Source organism: Musca autumnalis, unplaced genomic scaffold (assembly GCF_047663935.1).
Source record: "Musca autumnalis isolate F117 unplaced genomic scaffold, ASM4766393v1 scaffold_3, whole genome shotgun sequence".
NCBI lineage: Eukaryota > Metazoa > Arthropoda > Insecta > Diptera > Muscidae > Musca > Musca autumnalis.
The window spans coordinates 25,337,843-25,358,527 of NW_027411866.1; the positions used below are offsets into that span (position 1 = coordinate 25,337,843).

Sequence of the window (20,685 nt, forward strand, 5' to 3'; positions counted from 1 at the left end):
ATCAGCTTACAATGCAGATGACAATTCCAATGGATTCGACTTGTCCCTCAAATTTCTTCTAATAGATGCAATGTCCTGTACATTTTCTTCATCATCAAAAAATAATTCCACCGAACTTATCATTTTTTGGGACAGCAAATAAAACTTGACGATCCGAAGATTCAATGGTTATATTCCAATCTTCGGTTGTTTTCCAAATTTGCTCGAAAACTAAGCCAAAATATTAAAATATTGTCCAGAATACACAAAAGACTTATCCAAAGCGGAATTATTTTTAAAATGTTTTTTTTTTTTTGGCGAATAGAGGTCACAAGTTTGAAAAAACACTGATCGATAACATGTTTATCGACCACCCAGTTGAGTTGACATTAATGGTACAACATTTCGTCTCAGTCGCGCAAACAACTGACAACGCAACTCAAGTTTAGTGGCAATACAAGATAGACCCATTAATTAACTAGGCGTTTACACCAGACTGTTTGTCTTCAAATACAACTCTGATTTACTAACACATACATACATTTGTCTCCCAGCTGTCCATCATTTGTTCACAGACAGTAAGGAAGACAAATTTTTGGCATTTTTGTAAAAATCAGTGAGATAATAGGTGTGTCTTTTTACGTGATAATTTGTAATAGGTGTGTCTTTTTACGTGATAATTTGTAATAATTATTACGAAATGTTACTAAATGCTGTCTTTTTACACAAAAGTTCAGTAAAAGAGAGCGAAGTGAGAGAACAAGTTTGACAGTTGTTTGCTGAGAAATTGCTAAAAGTTGCTGAAAGAATTTTTCCCAGCAACCTTTAGCAAGTTCGATCAGCTGTTTTTTAATCATCTGCAAATGGTCAGCTGCTCAATGTTTATCTTATTTTTTGTGGAAAAATACTATAAATATTACGACTCAGGTTTATTTATTGATTATTTTATTAATATATTAATAATTTTCTATTTATTTTGCTTAAAAATGAAGAATTTTTTCATTGCTTTGGAGTTATTTTTTCGTTCATGCATTGGCGCCAATGTTTTTGTTTTTGGTTATCAACTGTTATCTTGCTAAAGTTTACTAAATGCTGTCTTTTTACTTTTTTCTCTATTTTCGTATCAAAGAGTAAAATCTCTCTTACTCTCTGAAAAGAAGTTACTGAATAATTATTACTGAAAAAGTAAAAAGACACAACTAATAATTATTACGAAATGTTACTAAATGCCGTCTTTTTACATAAAAGTTCAGTAAAGAGAGCGAAGTGAGAGAACAATTTTGACAGTTGCTTGCTGAGAAATTGCTAAAAGTTGCTGAAAGAAATTTTCCCAGCAACATTTAGCAACTTCGATCAGCTGTTTTTTAATCATCTGCTAATGGTCAGCTGCCCAATGTTTACCTTATTTTTGTGGAAAAATATTATAAATATTAAGATTCAGCTACATATATTTATTGATTTTTTATTAATATATTAATAATTTTTGATTTATTTCGCTTAAAATTGAAGAACTTTTTCATTACTTTGGAGTTACTTTTTCTTTCATGCATTGGCGCCAATGTTTTTGTTTTGGTTATCAACTGTTATCTTGCTAAAGTTTACTAAATGCTGTCTTTTTACTTTTTTCTCTATTTTCGTATCAAAGTGTAGAGATTTTACTCTTTGATACTCTCTGAAAAGACGTTACTGAATAATTATTACTGAAAAAGTAAAAAGACACAACTAATAATTGAAATGTGTTGAAAACAAAAGAACATGAACAAAAACAAAATATGTAAACGGAAAACAAAAACAAATCGATGATTTTCATTAAAAATTTTACAACTGTTTTTGCAGTTGTCTGGACGCCTACGTCACAGATTTAAAACTTTTCAACGATTTAAGACCATACCCAGCGAAAAGTTTGCCTCCAAAGAGGCAGTTAAATGATACGTACAAGTGATTTGGAAGTGCATCAAATTATGCATTTTCACTCATGATTTTTACAAGGGAGTGACCACCGCATTTTAACTGACCCTTTGACATTGCATTTTAACTGAACCTTTGGGACTGCATTTTAACTGACCCCAAAGGGGTAAAATAGGAGGCAGTCCAGAGCACGTGTTTTGAATAACAAAATAAAATGCATTTATTATTTGTGTAAAACAAAAATATTAATAACTTTATTAAATTAACACAAATTATGAAAATTCTCTATTGAATTTAATCGCAAACATTTGTGTTTCCTCCGCTCTTCATTTAATCCAAGCTTAAGTGCTTTTGCTTCATCTGCTAAATGGGTTTGATATTGTCTTCCCATCACCAGTTAAGATTTCGACATGTACTCCGACAGCACTCCATTGGGAAATTTTCTTCTCGTGAGTTACCGGAAAAATGTTCACAAATTAAATATTATTTAGTTTGTATTAACAAATGTTTGGAAAAGTTAACACGATTATCTCTTTTTGGAAATATATTCCGCTGCCTGTAGAGATGTACAAACTGATTTATGTACATGTGGGGATCTCTAACAACTGGTAATAAAATGTAGTGAACGAAGTGCCTTTTTCACGACTCCGTTGAACTGCATCCGGATGCTGTTAAATTGTGAGGAATTGGAGTGCCTTTTTACGACTCCGTTGAACTGCCTCTGGATGTTGTTAAAATGTGACAAATGGGTGTGATTCTTTGGATTGCATCCAAATGCGGTTAAAATGTGAGGAATGGAGTGCCTTTTTCACGACTCCGTTTTAACTGCATAAAAACATGCCGTGAAAGAACTAGTCTACATTGCACTACTTCCAATTTATTTTGCTGGGTATATCCTAAGACGATGACCCAAAAAGTAAAAAAAAAAACTGCTGTAAAGGCCTTCTATAACAAAAGAGGCGTCTTCTATACAAAGGAGACTGTCGTAGGGGACTTCTGTAGCAAAGGAGACCAACATAGGGGGTCTTCTATAGCAAAGGAGACCGTCGTAGAGATCTCCTAAAGAATAGGAGACCACCGGGGGGTGGTGGAGTAGTTTAGAACTGTACAAAATAGCCCTGTTCCTTTACGTTCAAGAATCTTCAAGTTTTACAACTTTTTACTCGAAAAGCGTTCCTTTACTTCAGACACAATACAACTCATATGCGAGCAGTTTACAACCTTTACTACTATTGCCGGTTTTACTATTTTAAAAAGTAAAGGAACAGACCAAATGCATTCAAAGAATAGGAATAGAAAGAATATTTCTTATTCATTCACGCATTTCATATGCAAAATAATTTCACAGTATCTATATATAAAAATAATAAAAAATGTAATATATGTACACCTTTTTGATGTGTGCTATACTACAAATAAATTCATGCAATAGTTTATTTAAGGAAATGGCATCAAGAGCATCATTGGAAAATCCAAAATACTTTCAATGAACACCAAACAAAAGTGCAAATTTTTACTTTTGGTTTCGTGTACTCTGGTGGTATGGCTGATATCTTCGATTAACATTTTCGTTGTTGAAATAAAAAAGTTTAAATAAAATACAGATATCGTGGTATTGTAGGCATATAACTTCTCACGGTGGATTATATTCAGGGTGGAGCTCCCGAATTTGTTGATACTGATCTTGAGATATTTGATTGTATTTATTGGGCTTTATGTACGCCTTGATCTTCTTCAAGGCAAGAGCTATTCTAGTATGTGCTCCTGCCGGTTTAGCCACTGTTGTTATCTGGACATATGTACAAATCTTTGTTTAAATTGTTATAAACGGTATCTCCTGATTGCCACTTGGCTTCCTCCTCCGGACTTTTGAATGACCCCTGCCCATTAATTTTATGCGGCAATATATCTCTGTGTTATTTTCGAAACTCATCTCATCGGGCCCAGAAGTTGTCCCATATGTGAAATTGGGATAGTTTTGTATTGGCAGTGAGACCTTCTGTGTTTCTGTAATTATTTTATCATTCAGGAGATCTACGCCCTCGGTTACCTCTGGTCTTCCTGCTTCTATCGCTGTAAGTGAAACAAATTTAAGTAAATGATCCTAATGCTATGTTTACATTTACGAAATCCACTCGATTTCATCTGTCAAATCCATAGGTTAAACGTGAAATGAAATCCAATGGATTTCAGATGAGATTTCATTTGACGTTTGAGCTATGGAATTGACAGATGAAATCGAGTGGATTTCGTAAATGTAAACTTAGCATAATAATAATTATAAAAATGTTTACCATTTTTTTATTAATTCAACACATAATGGGAGATCTGTGTCATTTATTTTTCTCTTCATTTTCCAACGTATTCAGCATACTCGGAACTTGAATTTGGAGAGAAATTTTTGGAGGCGGCACTTGTTGAGGGTTAATAAAATAAAGAAAACTACATTGTTTTATTTATACAGTCGTAATCGCTTATAACGTCGGTCAAGGGAAGACGAAATTCGGACGCTTTAAGCGAAAGCCGTTACAAACGATATTAATAAAATGAGGTGACTTTGTACTATATATTGATTTCTGGGTATCAACAATAGCATCTATATCTTGTTCTTATGTGAATCAAAAACTCGACGAATTTACAAACGATTAGTTTTGTTTTTTTTTAATGTTTACATCTTTCCAATGATAAAGAAAGCGTAGTTCCCAATGATCTTTTAATGTGTTGTGCAATGATTAGCAAATTACTAATATCTTTCAATTTGTCAAGGTAGTTAAACTTTGTTTCACAATGTATATAATATATTTAAAAAAAGAAGAAATTAACCTCTCTAAATAAACAAACATTATCGGGTATGTGATTAAAACCGAATCGACTCGATTTGCAGAATCGAAATGGTATATAATCAGAGTGCCGTTGATGATATATATAGTTTTGCTTCGCAAACGCCCCTTATTTGAATAATATTTTTAAAATCCATTTTCGATTTCATTAAAATATACACCAAAATTGGAGATATACGATTTCGATTTATGGCAAAACGATGCGAATCGTTTTCCGTCACATACCTGACTATATACAAAACATGATTTACTTATTTCAAATTTATATATTTAATTCCCCCCAAAAAAACCTTTCATTTTGTTTAAATTGTTTGTTTCAAAATAACTCAATGAATAACAACAAATCTATATATACAGTAAAAAATATACCTTTACAGATATATACATATATAAATATATAAACTAAACGAAATTCCTAAAAATTTAAATCTTAATAACATCCATAATATATACATAAAAACAAACAGTTTTGAAAATAAATATTAACAATAACAAAATAAACAACAAGTTATTAAACAAAAAATGAGTAATAAAACAGAATAAAAAACATTTAATGAAAAAAAAAAACAACAAACAAATTAAAGTTCAATTAAATAAACAAATCTAATAAAACGAATATATATAATATGTGGTTTTTACTTATATAGGGTAATTATCAATTTTTCCTTGAACATTTTCCGTATAGTTTTTACTTATAAAGGGTATGGAACGTACCTTTAATGGAAAACGTGGAAAACTGTTGTCATAATTGTGTACAGGTGAATTGTATCTTAAAGATATATAAAATTCTGCCAAAATCAATTTCTTGAATAGAGAAAAAAAACGTACAAGAATCCATCAACAAAATCCAATTGGGGATTATTCTGAATAAAAACTCCCCGTGAGTTTTCTCACTTTCTCCTTTATGTTTGGCACGGCGGAAAGACAAAATTCACGGAAAGTTTTCATTCACAATAACCCCCATTATTTCATTATTGATAAATAAACTACATATAAAATATGAAAAAAAAATAGTTAAAATTGACTCACATTGACATTGTATATTGCCGTTTCGAAATGTTCGTTGACTATTATCCTTTTAAACCTAAACTGCATGTAATAGGTAGGTAGGATCATGAACGTAAACTCCCCATGAGTTTTGTCTCTCTGCCGTTGCAACTTAGTCCATATTTAGGTTAGGTTAGGTAAAAGGACGCGCAGCTGTCGTGTTGGACAGCCACTCCACTCGGAGACCTTATGGTATTGATGTCAACGCCTGCACGTTGTCGTAACAACAGAGAATAACGAATTCAAATGAGAGCGTGTCAGCCGTTGTTTAACAAATGGACATTACTCTCCCATCAATTCTCTCTCATTTATATTGGACATCAATGCCTTATGGTCCATTGTGTTCATCCTATAGTGTGGGTTGGAGAAAAGAAATAAATTGCATAGAAGGTATCGAGGAAAGAAGTAAGAATAATTAAGTACTATGGATTAAAAGACATTGAGAAATTATTTTAGATAGGAGAGCGAGTGAGGAGATTTTGCCATATTAAGGTGCTGTATTTCGTTCACGTTGAAGCTACTTCAGACCCTTGGCGAGAAGAAGCTGTGTTGTCGGCTCGGCTTGGCAGAATGTTGCCAGAGATGTTATTGTATGTTCACCCATTGTTTGAATTCTCCTGATCGTGAGCATTTGACAACGGCATAATAAGTGCTCAATCGTCTCTGTTTTTTCTTCATCTTCGCATAATCTGCAGTAGTCCGTGGAGTTATCTCTATCCCATTTGCAGGTCATTGATCTTATTCTGCAGTGTCCCGTGATTATTCCAACCATTAGTTTCAGGTAGGGTTTTCTCATAGAGAGTAGAGAAGTGGTCTTCCGCTTGGAGAGGTTGGGCCAGATTGCCAGCCAGGTTCGTTGTTCCAAATCTGACCAGTCTTCTCCCTGTATACTTGTTCTAAGAGCCGATTGAAATGACACAAGTATGGCTTGATTGAGTTATCGATTTCGATGTCGTTTGAAGCTGAAAATACATCCAACTTTTGGGTAAAGTTTTGTGTCATTTTGGCCGTTTTTACACTGTTCGGCATGATGCCGAAAAAATCAAATTCATTTAAAATATATGCCGGCAAACAGATCAACGCTGGATTTTGTTGTCGGCGTCGCCCCGTTGTTGTTGTTTTTTTTTTTCTCAACGCCCAACACAAAACTTTACTCAAACGTTGGATGTGTTTTCAGCTAGACTCAGATCCGCTTTTTCATTTCCCTCGATGTCGCAATGCTCCGGGACCCAGCACAAAGTAACGATTCATCTTAGGGCCTCCAAAGCTTTCCTGCAGTGCACGACCGCAGCAGAATTGATTGAGTGGGATCTAAGTGATTTTAGGGCCGCTTGACTATCCACATAGATAGTCACCGTTCCAGCTATGTCCCCTTCCATGTTTTTTATCAACTCTGCTGCTTTCGTGACCGCAAAGATTTCGGCTTGGAAGACGCTACAATTTTCGCTTAGCTTGTACGAGATCCGTAAGTTGAGGACATCGCTGTAGACGCCCGCTCCTATTCCCCTTTCCATCTTGGAGTCATCGGTATAAACCTCTATACCGGGTAGAGGAGTGGAGTTGTGGGTCCAGGCCTCTCTGTCAGGTATCCGAACTTCAATGTCGTCGAAGTGTAATTGTGGTGATATATAGTCACTAATTACCTCCAAACCCACTGATAGTCCAGATTGTCGTAAGATAGCAGCATGGCCGTAGTCGAAGTTACGCCATGAACTTAACTCCTTGAGTCGGAGAGCACTCTTTGCTGCCAACTCCTGCACCACGAGATTCATCGGATGAAGTTCCAGTAATACATTGAGGGCAGCCTGTGGAGTGCTTTTCATCACCGGTAATTAAGAGAGATGCCGCTCTTTGAATGGTATTTATCTTGTGGAGAAGGGATGTCTTACTCAATGCATACCACCATACCAATGAACCATAAGTAAGAATAGGGAGAACTATGGTCGTAGTCTATATTTACATTAGGCCATTTTTCTTGCGGCAAATGTTCAGTTTGTTGGTGATAGAGGGTGTTGTTTCACCCCTCTCTCTCCTTCAAACTGACAATTGCCGCAAGGAAAATTGCCTAATGTAAATATGGACTTAAAGGAGAGTGTATGAAAACTCTCGGGGAGTTGATATTCATGATATTAAAAGGGTTAATATTTTCATTAGTTTTGATGCTGTTCCATAATTATTATATATTTATAAATATACATTTATATTTTTGTTAAGTTTATTGTTTTTACAACCACAATCAAATTGTTGTTTGTTTATAGTTTTTTGTACTCCAAAAGTCAAAGTGCAAGGCATGGTAGAATAAAGTGAAGGTAGGCCACAGCTAACAGCTGATTACAATTTTTTTCTTTTTATGGCCTAATCTGTCAAAAGCTGGGTTGACATTTTGTACTGTTTTTGACATTATGCAATCATAAAGGTAGATGTATCGCTGAATTGTTCCAACAAAAAACTTCTGCTGTAACACTATATCTTAAAATTGAAAACAAGGGCAAAAAATATGTATTCGCGTGGCAAAATAAAATTGTTGATTTTTTTAACAAAACTTACGAATGAACAATATATCAAATATTGATATTAATTTAAATTTGTTCCAAAAGTATGGGAATGTAAAAATTACAATTTTTGTAAAAGTTCTGCTGACATTTATCTGCAAATAGGATACCAGCAATCACGATGTCAGATTAGCCAAACTTGTCAAGTAGAAAATAAGTGAATTACATTTTCACTGTCATAAGTTTGGGAAGAACTTTTGCTATTTTTGAAACTCTTTTCCAAAAAGAATTTTCTGGAGCCCAGCTAAAGAAATGTTTTTACACTATATGGCACTTTTAACATATAAAAAGTGAAGCTCTAAGTTCCATACATCTACCATTATTATTGTACCATGCCATTTGACGTTTTAAGCCACGGCTGCAGGGTGGCATTTCTCAGTGATTTTCATACCTGGCCTACCTCTACTTTATTGTACCATGGATATTTCATTATTAGTTGATACCATGGTGGAATAATAAGGTGTAATGCCAAAAACAGCTGATCTTCATACCAGTTGCCAAAATGCGTTATTGTGAATAAAATCACATACAAAATGCAAACAAGCAATTCACAGTAATGCATTATTGTGAACAAATTTGACGTTTGACATGATTTGATGTAACACCTTCTTATTCCACCATGGTTGATACCTAATAGAATAAGAGGCTAATAAAATATCATTTGTATTAAAAGAATCTTCTTCGTTTAAACATGTCTTTTTAAATTTCCACATGAAATTTGCGAAAATCCCGGAAATTCATTTATTGCCACTCGGTGGTAATATTGTTCTGACAACTACTATATAACAACAATAACCAAAACAAAAACACTCTCCGCCAGTAAGTGTCATTACATTGCCAGCAAAAGAAAGTCAATGCAAAAAACCTCTTTTCACATACGTTTAAGGAAACATTAATAAATAAATCAGATTTTTTTAAATCTTGTAAGACAGGTGGTAAGTCATATACAAGACATTTATTATTATTCACAAATTGTACACCGTAAAATGTGTGTGCGTTTATGTTCTCCTTAAATGACAATTAACATTTTGTTCAGCTGTTTTCAGTCTGTTTGGTCACATTACAGCCTAGACAACAACCCGATAAAATAAATTTAGTAGAATCTAAAACGCATTTTACACTTGCACTTAAAACAGGTGTTTTGGGAATTTACGTACGTAATTTATTTGATAGGCGCATGTTTTATAAAACACGTTAGATATAATTTGTGTTTAAAACCCATCAAATGGCAACTAAATTTTATTACTTTGGGTTTGGAAGTAATCTTTTGGCCAAGCGTTTACACTTACAAAACCCAACGGCCGTTAGAGTTGGTGCGGGAAAATTAGAGGTAAATATTAAACATTTTAAATGTAGTTTATGACTAATATAAACTTTGGTATCTCGTTTTGTTAAAGAACTATAGCTTGGATTTTTATTTCCCCTCAAAAAGATGGATGGGAGCGGCTGCAACAATTGTCCCAACTAAAAACGATCACGTTTGGGGCGCCATATGGGAAATTGATAGCTGTGATTTGGAACATTTGGATAAGTGGGTAAAAAATTTACTTTTACAATTCATATTTTTTAACTGATAATTCCACATTTTAGTCAAGAAGGTGTCCACGAAGGCATTTATACCCCAGTAAGCGTACAAGTTTATTGTCCCAGCTTAAATAATTCCATAGATTGTCGAGCCTATCATTTGTGTAAACAGCCACAGGGTCATTTGAAATCTATGCCCACAGAAAAAGTACCCGAGGAAAGGCAACCGTCATTGACCTATTTAAAGACCTTGGTAAAAGGAGCGGAAGAAACGGGCATACCTTTGGATTATGTACAGTGGTTAAGAAGTATTCGTCATAATTCCAAAATTGCAGAATATTTTGAAAAGGAACTGGAATTGGAAAATTTTCATTTACAATAAGAACAATAAGGAATGTTGTCAAACGATTATTCAAAATATAGTACAAAATTGAAAAACCATAAAATTTGATGGAATAAATGAAGGACCGCAAATCTGATAACAATAGGAAAATTAGGCGAACTAGGGGCGATCCTAAAATTGTATTTTTAGACATTTTTGTACATTATACTCGAAAAAGTCAAAATCTTGTCCATTGGGCCCCCAAAATGGCGTCATGATGTATTTCTGGATACCTCGGTGTCAGAAAGAAGAATTTCATATTCTTTCGTTCGAAGACCTTCCTGTTTTTTGACTTATGGCTATACTCCAATGACGATTGGTTTTTGTCGGCGACTCCAGTCAGAACTATCCCATGTATACATGTCCATCCCATCGAAACAGCCATATTCCTTCAGATACACCCAGAGCCAGAGTAAGCAAGAAAACGAGCACACAAACATATCAAATACTGTTACTACAACAACATCAAGAACTATCCCATTTGAAAATAATGAGAAGAAATGGAGGGGTGGACCTATTTGAGACCAAGCGATTCAATGGACGATAAACAGTCTCCAAAGATATTCTCGGCTTTTTGAACAAAATATTTGGCCTCTATTGATATTCGGTTGTTCCACCTAAGGTAGAAACAGAATCAGCTCGTTGCTTGCTTGGCTTGCTTTCCAAATGTCAAACTATAAAGGAATGATAGAGCCTCATCCCAATTCCGCCGTCGTTCCCCCATATAATTTGACATTTGGAAAGTAAGCCAAGCAAGCAACGAGCTGATTCTGTTTCTATCTTTATTCCTTCAGTTTGAAGCAACAGCAGGATTTCACTCCATTCTGTTTCCTTCGAAATCGCTTTTTGTGCCTTTACAGGCCCCTTTATAGTTGAGGCTGTTTTTTGTCCGGGCTGATCACTGGAACTGGCTTAGCTTTAGACTCCATCGAAAACCTTATCGGCCCTCCCTAACACAACCTTTTCTGTAGATTCGAACAGTACTGAAGCAACAGCAGGATTTCACTCCATTCTGTTTCCTTCCAAATCGTTTTTGGTCCTTTTACAGGACCCCTTTATAGTTGAGGCTGTTTTTTGTCGGGGCTTATCACTGGAACTGGCTTAGCTTTAGACTCCATCGAAAACCTTATCGGCCCTCCTTAACACAACCTTTTCTGTAGCTTTGAACAGTACTTTCCCATTGGTTGACTCATGGGGAGGTTGACTGCATAGCCTTCTTTCGGACCGTTTTGCCCCTTGGAAAGTCCTATTTCTTTGCTGCCGTTGCTGTAACAGCATATGCTACGATTGTATGTTCACTTTCTTGTTTAAGCCTGGTTCTATCTCCTGATTTAGAAATGTGACTGCTAAGATTGGTTGTACTAGAGTTATTTGAGTAGGATTGGCAGGGCAGTTGAAAAGGTGTAGTGTGTCGTGCGGGCCTGTACCGCATGCTGGGCAGTTGTTTTGAACGGTGGCACCAATCCTTGCCCTATACGAATATAGACGGCTGCATCATCCCGATGATACTGTGGTTTGTCGTGGCATATGCCGTTCTTCAGCTGCGATTATGCCGGATTGTAATCTGAGGAAAGCTTTTGTGTGGCTGCTATTTAAATATATTTGATAGGCTTGTTGACTTAGGGGTTATCTCTTGTAAAGTTGGATCTCCCTCTTTCTCTAGATCAAGAAGAGAATCCCTCCTGACATGGCTGGGTGGGGGAGTCCTCTCCACCATATGGTGATTAGCATATCTCTCACGGTAACACCCGAGCAAGAATTGCAACGAGGGCATGCTATTGCGTTTTATTTATTTTTTTACGTCTATGGAAATAAATAAATAAAATGTTCGACTCCTCATGCAGATGGTCCATTGATGACATGAAGGGGCATTCTGTTCCAGTTATCAGGTTGTCGTTCTGACAGATGTGTATACTTTTCCATGGTGTTGCATTCGCGTGCCGGCACGTCTAGGTATGCCTATATTGTTGTTGTTGTAACAGTGTTTTTGTTATGTTTATTTGTTCGTTCCTCTGTTCAATCTGGCTCTGGGTCTATCTCCAGTTCCAGAAAAGTGGCTGCTTCGATGGGATGTAGCCACAGATCCACTGGAGTTAGATGGGTAGGTTTGGCGGGGCAGTTAAAAAGACACTTCAGGGTTAGCCTAAAATCAACTCTAGCCAGGTATTTTTTTGTTTAATTCAAATATTTCGAGAAGTATGGACTTCCCCCTGAGAAAAAACTTATTTGGGCGAAAAAAAAAACGATTTGGTTGGAGCCACCAAATCAGACATGAATAACAAATGAAATGAATTTTTATCCTGCAAAGGTCCATGCATATCTTTCATATCTAGAAAAACATGGAGGATGGAGAATTTTCCGCACGAAAATAATTTAAAAAAGAGAAATTCATTCGAAATCAATATTTTAAAACTTTGAAAACTACTAGAATCTGTTAAATTTGGAATATTCTCGCCATAGAAGCAGGGTCTGTAGAAGAACCCTTTTTTTCAGAAGGGGTCTATAGAAGCACCCTTTTTTCAGAAGGGGTCTATAGAAGCACCCTTTCTTTCAGAAGGGGTCTATAGAAGCACCCTTTCTTTCAGAAAGGGGTTATAGAAGAACCCTTTCTTTCAGAAGGGGTCTATAAAAGCACCCTTTCTTTCAGAAAGGGGTCTATAGAAGCACCCTTTCTTTCAGAAGGGGTCTATAGAAGCACCCTTTCTTTCAAAAGGGGTCTATAGAAGCACCCTTTCTTTCAGAAGGGGTCTATAGAAGCACCCTTTCTTTCAAAAGGGGTCTATAGAAGCACCCTTTCTTTCAAAAGGGGTCTATAGAAGCACCCTTTCTTTCAAAAGGGGACTATAGAAGCACCCCTTCTTTCAGAAGGGGTCTATAGAAGCACCTTTTCTTTCAGAAGGGGTTCTATGGAAGCATCCTTCTTTCAGAAGGGGTTCTATGGAAGCATCCTTCTTTCAGAAAGCGCCTACAGAAGCACCCTTTCATTCAGAAAGGGGTTATAGAAGCACCCTTTCCTTCAGAAAGGGTCTATAGATGCACTTTTCTTTCAGAAAGGGTCTACAAAAGCACCCTTTCTTTTAGAAAGGGTCTATAGAAACACCCTTTCTTTTAGAAAGGGTCTGTAGAAGCACCTTTTCTTTCAGAAAGGGGTTATAGAAGCACCCTTTCCTTCAGAAAGGGGTTATAGAAGCACCCTTTCCTTCAGAAAGCGGTTATAGAAGCACCCTTTCCTTCAGAAAGCGGTTATAGAAGCACCCTTTCCTTCAGAAATGGTCTATAGATGCACCCTTCTTTCAGAACGGGTTTACAAAAGCATCCTTTCTTTCAGAAAGGGTCTAACGAAGCACACTTTCTTTCAGAAAGAGGTTATAGAAGCACCATTTCCTTCAGAAAGGAGCTATATATAAGCACCCTTTCCTTCAGAAAGGGTCTATAGATGCACCATTCTTTCAGAAAGGGTCTATAGATGCACCCTTCTTTCAGAAAGGGTCTACAAAAGCACCCTTTCTTTTAGAAAGGGTCTATAGAAACACCCTTTCTTTCAGAAAGGGTCTGTAGAAGCACCTCTTCTTTCAGAAAGGGGTTATAGAAGCACCCTTTCCTTCAGAAAGGGGTTATAGAAGCACCCTTCTTTCAGAAAGGGATTACAAAAGCACCCTTCTTTCAGAAAGGGATTACAAAAGCACCCTTCTTTCAGAAAGGGATTACAAAAGCACCCTTCTTTCAGAAAGGGATTACAAAAGCACCCTTTCTTTCAGAAAGGGTCTATAGAAACACCCTTTCTTTCAGAAAGGGTCTGTAGAAGCACCTCTTCTTTCAGAAAGGGGTTATAGAAGCACCCTTTCCTCCAGAAAAGGGTTATAGAAGCACCCTTTCCTTCAGAAAGGGGCTATATATAAGCACCCATTCCTTCAGAAAGGGTCTATAGATGCACCCTTCTTTCAGAAAGGGTCTATAGATGCACCCTTCTTTCAGAAAGGGTATACAAAAGCACCCTTTCTTTTAGAAAGGGGTTATAGAAGCACCCTTTCTTTTAGAAAGGGGTTATAGAAGCACCCTTTCCTTCAGAAAGCGGTTATAGAAGCACCCTTTCCTTCAGAAAGGGTCTATAGATGCACCCTTCTTTCAGAAAGGGTTTAAAAAAGCATCCTTTCTTTCAGAAAGAGTCTAACGAAGCACCATTTCTTTCAGAAAGGATCTAACGAAGCACCCTTTCTTTCAGAAAGGGGTTATAGAAGCACCCTTTCTTTCAGAAAGGGGTTATAGAAGCACCCTTTCTTTCAGAAAGGGGTTATAGAAGCACCCTTTCCTTCCGAAAGGGGTTATAGAAGCACCCTTTCCTTCAGAAAGGGGTTATAGAAGCACCTTTTCTTTCAGAAAGGGGTTATAGAAGCACCCTTTCCTTCAGAAAGGGGTTATAGAAGCACCCTTCTTTCAGAAAGGGGTTACAAAAGCATCCTTCTTTCAGAAAGGGATTACAAAAGCACCCTTTCTTTCAGAAAGGGTCTATAGAAACACCCTTTCTTTCAGAAAGGGTCTGTAGAAGCACCTTTTCTTTCAGAAAGGGGTTATAGAAGCACCCTTTCCTTCAGAAAGGGGTTATAGAAGCACCCTTTCCTTCAGAAAGCGGTTATAGAAGCACCCTTTCCTTCAGAAAGGGTCTATAGATGCACCCTTCTTTCAGAAAGGGTTTACAAAACCATCCTTTCTTTCAGAAAGAGTCTAACGAAGCACCCTTTCTTTCAGAAAGGATCTAACGAAGCACCCTTTCTTTCAGAAAGGGGTTATAGAAGCACCCTTTCTTTCAGAAAGGGGTTATAGAAGCACCCTTTCTTTCAGAAAGGGGTTATAGAAGCACCCTTTCCTTCCGAAAGTTGTTATAGAAGCACCCTTTCCTTCAGAAAGGGCTTATAGAAGCACCTTTTCTTTCAGAAAGGGGTTATAGAAGCACCCTTTCCTTCAGAAAGGGGTTATAGAAGCACCCTTCTTTCAGAAAGGGATTACAAAAGCACCCTTCTTTCAGAAAGGGATTACAAAAGCACCCTTTCTTTCAGAAAGGGTCTATAGAAACACCCTTTCTTTCAGAAAGGGTCTGTAGAAGCACCTTTTCTTTCAGAAAGGGTCTGTAGAAGCACCTTTTCTTTCAGAAAGGGGTTATAGAAGCACCCTTTCCTTCAGAAAGCGGTTATACAAGCACCCTTTCCTTCAGAAAGGGTCTATAGATGCACCCTTCTTTCAGAAAGGGTTTACAAAAGCATCCTTTCTTTCAGAAAGGGTCTACAAAAGCACCCTTTCTTTTAGAAAGGGTCTACAAAAGCAACCATTCTTTCAGAAAGGGTCTATAGAAACACCCTTTCTTTCAGAAAAGGGCTATAGAAGCACCATTTATTTTAAAAAGTGTATATAGAAGCACCCTTTCTTTTAGAAAGGGTCTATAGAAACACCCTTTCTTTCAGAAAAGGTCTGTAGAAGCACCCTTTCTTTTAGAAAGGGTCTATAGAAACACCCTTTCTTTCAGAAAAGGTCTGTAGAAGCACCCTTTCTTTTAGAAAGTGTCAATAGAAGCACCTTTTCTTTCAGAAAGGGTATATAGAAGCACCCTTTCTTTCAGAAAGGGTCTACAAAAGCACCCTTTGTTTCAGAAAGGGTCTACAAAAGCACCCTTTGTTTCAGAAAGGGTCTACAAAAGCACCCTTTGTTTCAGAAAGGGTCTAAAAAAGCACCCTTTTTTCAGAAAAGGTCTATGGAAGCACCCTTTCTTTTAGAAAGCGTCTATAGAATCACCCTTTCTTTTAGAGAGGGTCTAAAGAAGGACATTTCTTTCAGAAAGGGTCTAAAGAAGGACATTTCTTTCAGAAAAGGTCTATAGAAGCACCTTTTCTTTCAGAAAGGGTCTATAGAAGCACCCTTTCCTTTAGAAAGTGTCTAAAGATGCACCCTCCTTTCAGAAAGGGTCTACAGAAGCACCCTTTCTTTCAGAAAGGGTCTATAGAAGCACCCCTTTTTTTACCGAATCGACAAAAATATTTATTTCTTGGACATAAATATGGAAATAAAAAATTGTGAAATTGGGGAAAGGGAACAAATTCCGCACGGAATTTTTATTCATGATTGACCTGAAAGTAAATCCACAAAGTAAATAAACTCTCTGTCTCTGATAGAAGAATGACAAAGGGTGGGAATTCATAATATCCACAGATATCCATATTATATGTGAGAGAATTTATAGGAGATTATTGTCGCTTTACTAAACAACGAATGGCATAGGCAAAGAATAATTAATTTTGCGATATCTGACATTAAAGTGGAATTAGTAAATTCGAGATAAAACTTGTTGTTAAAAAGTGGAACACCTTATTGCAGGGGTCGAGGAGAGTAAGTGTGCTACAAAATGGTGTTTTTCCCATTACTTTACGTTTTGAATCTTTTCAAAGATTGTAATCTAGAAATAGACTTTATTAAATCAACATTGTCAATGTACTGAAAGTGTTTTAGCATTCTTCTTATTATTACAGGTGATAACCCCTTGGCATAACAGTGTTCGGACTGTATCAGAAAGTATATTCTACACTTGGAAGCAATCATAAAGGCAATTAATCGTTGACAGCTGTTTCGGAGCGTAGAGCATAGCTTTGGAAGAAGTCTTAGATCTTTGTCATAAGCAATCATTTCAGTACCTTGCTTGGGATGTTTAATTCTATCAATTTCCTATTAAAAAAGTAAAAAGTTTAAACGCTTTATTAAAAAACAGTCCTATATACATACTTCTTATAAATTAAAACTTAAAGTTTACTTTTTGATTTTTGTAAAAAATCAGCAACTGCCTTTTGATAGACGGGTCCGCGGCGTAAACGCCCCAGTTCCTTAAGTTCGGCTTGTAGGGCTTTTAAAAGTTGCTCCCTATGCTGTAAACGCATTAAACTCTTCGTTACCGTTACCGACTCCCATGGTAGCTGGGCGTACTCCATTAATTTAGGCCATAATCTCGATTCCACATCCTGCAAATCATCATAGATTCGAGTTACAAAACCCAATTGTTCTGCCTTTTCGGCAGACAACTTTTCACCAAATAACAACAGCTTGGAAGCCCAAGATTGTCCAAAATGCTGAGTAAAAGTATATGATGAGCAGGCTTCAGCACATAAACCCAACTGGGAAAATGGTGTCTGAAAGAAGGCTCCTTTGGTACAAACACAAATATCACACAAGGCTGCAAGGGTAAAACCAATGCCAATACAGGGTCCATTTATCAAACAAACAATAACTTTGGGACACACAATAATCGTCTTCACCAGGGAGCGTAGTATGTAATTTGCCCCAAAGAAATAATCTTCAGGATCACGATATTCCTGCAACTGCTTAAGATCTGTACCGGAACAAAAGAATTCCCCAGCACCAGTTAAGACAATCATTTTTACATTTTTGTTATGAGTGGCCTGTTCGATGGCTGCTATCAAATCGTAAACTGCATTGCGATTCAAGGCATTTCTGCTTGGAAGACGATTGATTTTGATCACTAAAATATTGCCACGAAGTTCCTTTATTAATTCACTTTTTCTTGGTTTATTGGATTTTCGTAAATCTTTATCACGTTTTATTATATCTTTCAGCGACATGGGTGGTGCTGGTTCCACAATGGGATCTTGCAAATCTTGTTGTTCGTACTTTAAACTTGCCATCTTGCTTCTTGGCTTTTAGTTCTCTACTGAATGAAGGAAAATAACAAGCTAATTGAAGAGGAGCGGACGGACTATCTTTAACAAGTTTGTATACTTGTTTGCTTTTGTTTTGTTTATTGTCTTGTTGACTTGCAGTGGAAAAGAGAATAACAACATACACACGTATTTATTTATTCACTGATAACAACTGATCACTGGATCAACTTGTCTTAAAGCTGGAGTACATACTACTGTTATAAGTGAAATGCATACCCACAGCCACCTACATACCTTTGCGGGCTACCATATACTTTACTTTACTCTCACTTTAATGATCATTATGTAGTCGCTTTGTTGTTTCTTAATTTGCCATGTTGTTTTTGTTTTATAAACAAATGTGTTTGGAGACTGTTAATTATTTTGTTTTTGATTAAGTTTTATTTTAAATTTGTCTCTAATTGATATTCAAAGCACAGCTTTAAAGAAAATAACATCTAGGCAATGCTCACAAGAGAATAACATAACATTGTAGTGCACTTTAAGCATTCCTATGTAAAGTGCATTACAGAATGCACAGTGGGATGCTCTCAAAACAACAGGGGAAGGAATGTTCTAACGAATTACCCTTTTTTTAGAAAGGGTCTAACGAAGTACCATTTCTTTCAGAAAGGGTCTAACTAAGCACCCTTTCTTTCAAAAAGGGTATATAGAAGCACGCTTTTTTAGACAGGGTCTGAAGAAGTACCCTTTTTTAGAAAGGGTCTAACGAAGTACCCTTTTTTAGAAAGGGTCTAACGAAGTACCCTTTTTTAGAAAGGGTCTAACGAAGTACCCTTTTTAGAAAGGGTCTAGGTTAGGTTCAGGATGCGTAACTGCCATGCTGGCAGCCACTCCACTCGGAGACCTTGAGGTCCATTGAGATCATGCAAACTATTGAATTGTGTGTGTTGCAGAAGTGAAAGATGTTGTAGTGATGTGTGGTTTGGGCTATTCGATTGTGGATGATGGATATGGCTATGTGTGTTGATGTTGATTGGGCGATGGTGTATGAGAGATGTGATGGTTATGCATGGGTTACTTGTAGTACGGCTATATGGTGGTTGTGCTTGTAGATGGTGATGATGTGTAACTGATGGCTATATGGTGATTTGTGCATTCAGGTGATGACTGTGCAAAAATATATGTTATATATCCGTAGATGATGATGCGTGGCTATTTCAGATGATGATAGTGTGTGTAGATATTGGTGGTGTGGAAGACAAGTGATGTGGTGCCTGTTGTGGATGGAGCTATGTGGTGCTGTGTGACTGTGGGTGATGATATATGTCTGTTGATGTGATGTGCTGTGTGTGTGGGGGGGGGGGGGGGGGGGAGATGATAAAGTTGGAATGGTTGGACAGGAAGGGAAGCGGAAATTGGTATGACAAGAGAGAAGAGTAAGAATAATTAGTGACTGTACTGGAGAAATCAGGTTATTTTAAGAAGGAAGATGGTTTAGTAGCTAACTACGATTTAATTACTAATGGTTTTAGGTCTGTGCTGGCCTGCCCCAGAGCAACTTAAGGCTCTTGCAGTAAAATACCAACACTGTAGGGTCAATAGAGGCGAAGTAGGAAAGAGATTCAATCACATGTTCACCAAATAGTCTATGTCTTTTGACCATCAGTCTAGGACATCTACATAGAAGGTGCTCCATTGTCTCCGTTTCCTCCTCATCCTCACATAACCTACAGTACTCAATGCTGTTGCCATCCCACTTGCAAGTCATGGATCTTATTCCGCAGTGACCGGTTATTACCCCCACAACGGTTCTGATTTGCACAGCGAGAGGAGGGACGAAGTTCTACGCCATGAGATAACCGGCCAGATTGACTTAGATACTTTACATCCAGGCACATCTTGCCAAACTTTAACGGTTTTCTCTGCGTAGAGCTTACTGAGTTTGTCGAGGAAAAAGCAGAGAGGTGGCTTGACACAATCCTCTACCGTGAGGTCCGAGGATTGGGATCCTATTCTAGCCAATTCATCAACTATCTCGTTCCCCTCAACATTGCAATGTCCTGGAACCCAACAAAACCTAACAACTATGTTACATGTTTTTAAGAGAGACCTGCATCTTTGAACTATCCTGGACTTAATACTGTATGACCCTAACGCTTTTAGAGCAGCCTGACTGTCCACATAAACAGTGACTGCCTCATCTATAAGGTCCGTCATTCCCACTATTAATTTCAAGGCTTTCAAAACCGCAAAAACTTCTGCCTGAAAAACACTACAATTGTCATTAAGCTTATATGAGTTCCTGATGTACCCTTTCTTTCGGAAAGGGTCTAACTAAGCACCCTTTCTTTCGGAAAGGGTCTAACGAAGTTCTTCACAAAACACACCAGATCCCGTGCTTTCTTCCATCTTCGACCCATCGGCGAAGATCGACAAAAAGGGTCTAACGAAGTACCCTTTCTTTCAGAAAGAATCTAACGAAGTACCCTTTCTTTCAGAAAGAATCTAACGAAGTACCCTTTCTTCAGAAAGGGTCTAATGAAGCACCCTTTCTTCAGAAAGGGTCTAATGAAGCACCCTTTCTTCAGAAAGGGTCTAATGAAGCACCCTTTCTTCAGAAAAGGTCTAATGAAGCACCCTTTCTTCAGAAAAGGTCTAATGAAGCACCCTTTCTTCAGAAAGGATTTAATAAAGCACCCTTTCTTCAGAAAGGATTTAATAAAGCACCCTTTCTTCAGAAAGGATTTAATAAAGCACCCTTTCTTCAGAAAGGATTTAATAAAGCACCCTTTCTT

General features: G+C 37.1%; 4 protein-coding genes across 10 annotated transcripts in view; 1 reads left to right on the top strand and 3 right to left on the bottom strand.

Annotated features, from left to right (window-relative positions):
- Nucleotides 1–5,247, bottom strand: part of LOC141396435 (uncharacterized) — an 8,512-nt gene extending 3,265 nt beyond the window's left edge. The window contains exon 1 of the mRNA XM_073971901.1: nt 11–5,247. Coding sequence (XP_073828002.1) covers nt 11–123 — 113 coding nt within the window. The 5' untranslated portion in view covers nt 124–5,247. The remainder of the gene's footprint in view (nt 1–10) is intronic.
- Nucleotides 1–6,119, bottom strand: part of LOC141396436 (uncharacterized) — a 13,866-nt gene extending 7,747 nt beyond the window's left edge. For both annotated transcript variants that reach the window (XM_073971903.1, XM_073971902.1), the window contains exons 1-2: nt 5,757–6,119; nt 5,442–5,531 (exon numbers count right to left, since the gene is read on the bottom strand). In XM_073971903.1, coding sequence (XP_073828004.1) covers nt 5,442–5,531; nt 5,757–5,843 — 177 coding nt within the window. In that variant the 5' untranslated portion in view covers nt 5,844–6,119. The remainder of the gene's footprint in view (nt 1–5,441; nt 5,532–5,756) is intronic.
- A 2,893-nt stretch (nt 6,120–9,012) lies between these two features.
- Nucleotides 9,013–10,296, top strand: LOC141396405 (gamma-glutamylcyclotransferase-like). Of its 5 annotated transcripts, none has more exons than XM_073971850.1 (4): nt 9,013–9,261; nt 9,500–9,656; nt 9,724–9,857; nt 9,917–10,296. In XM_073971850.1, the coding sequence occupies exons 2-4, from the start codon at nt 9,552–9,554 to the stop codon at nt 10,230–10,232; spliced, it is 555 nt and encodes a 184-aa protein (XP_073827951.1). In that variant the 5' UTR covers nt 9,013–9,261; nt 9,500–9,551; the 3' UTR covers nt 10,233–10,296. The 5 variants fall into 5 exon arrangements, with proteins under 5 accessions (XP_073827951.1, XP_073827947.1, XP_073827948.1 ...); XM_073971846.1 differs by having other exon boundaries at nt 9,014–9,261; nt 9,363–9,656; XM_073971847.1 differs by having other exon boundaries at nt 9,014–9,261; nt 9,373–9,656.
- Nucleotides 10,297–16,642: 6,346 nt separating this feature from the next.
- LOC141396404 (enoyl-CoA delta isomerase 2-like) lies at nt 16,643–18,124 on the bottom strand. 2 transcript variants are annotated; one of them, XM_073971843.1, is made up of 2 exons: nt 16,998–18,123; nt 16,643–16,940 (listed from the first exon to the last, which is right to left on the bottom strand). In XM_073971843.1, the coding sequence occupies exon 1, from the start codon at nt 17,909–17,911 to the stop codon at nt 17,015–17,017; it is 897 nt and encodes a 298-aa protein (XP_073827944.1). In that variant the 5' UTR covers nt 17,912–18,123; the 3' UTR covers nt 16,643–16,940; nt 16,998–17,014. The 2 variants fall into 2 exon arrangements, with proteins under 2 accessions (XP_073827944.1, XP_073827945.1); XM_073971844.1 differs by having other exon boundaries at nt 16,815–16,940; nt 17,026–18,124.
- Between the last annotated feature and the right edge of the window lie 2,561 nt (nt 18,125–20,685).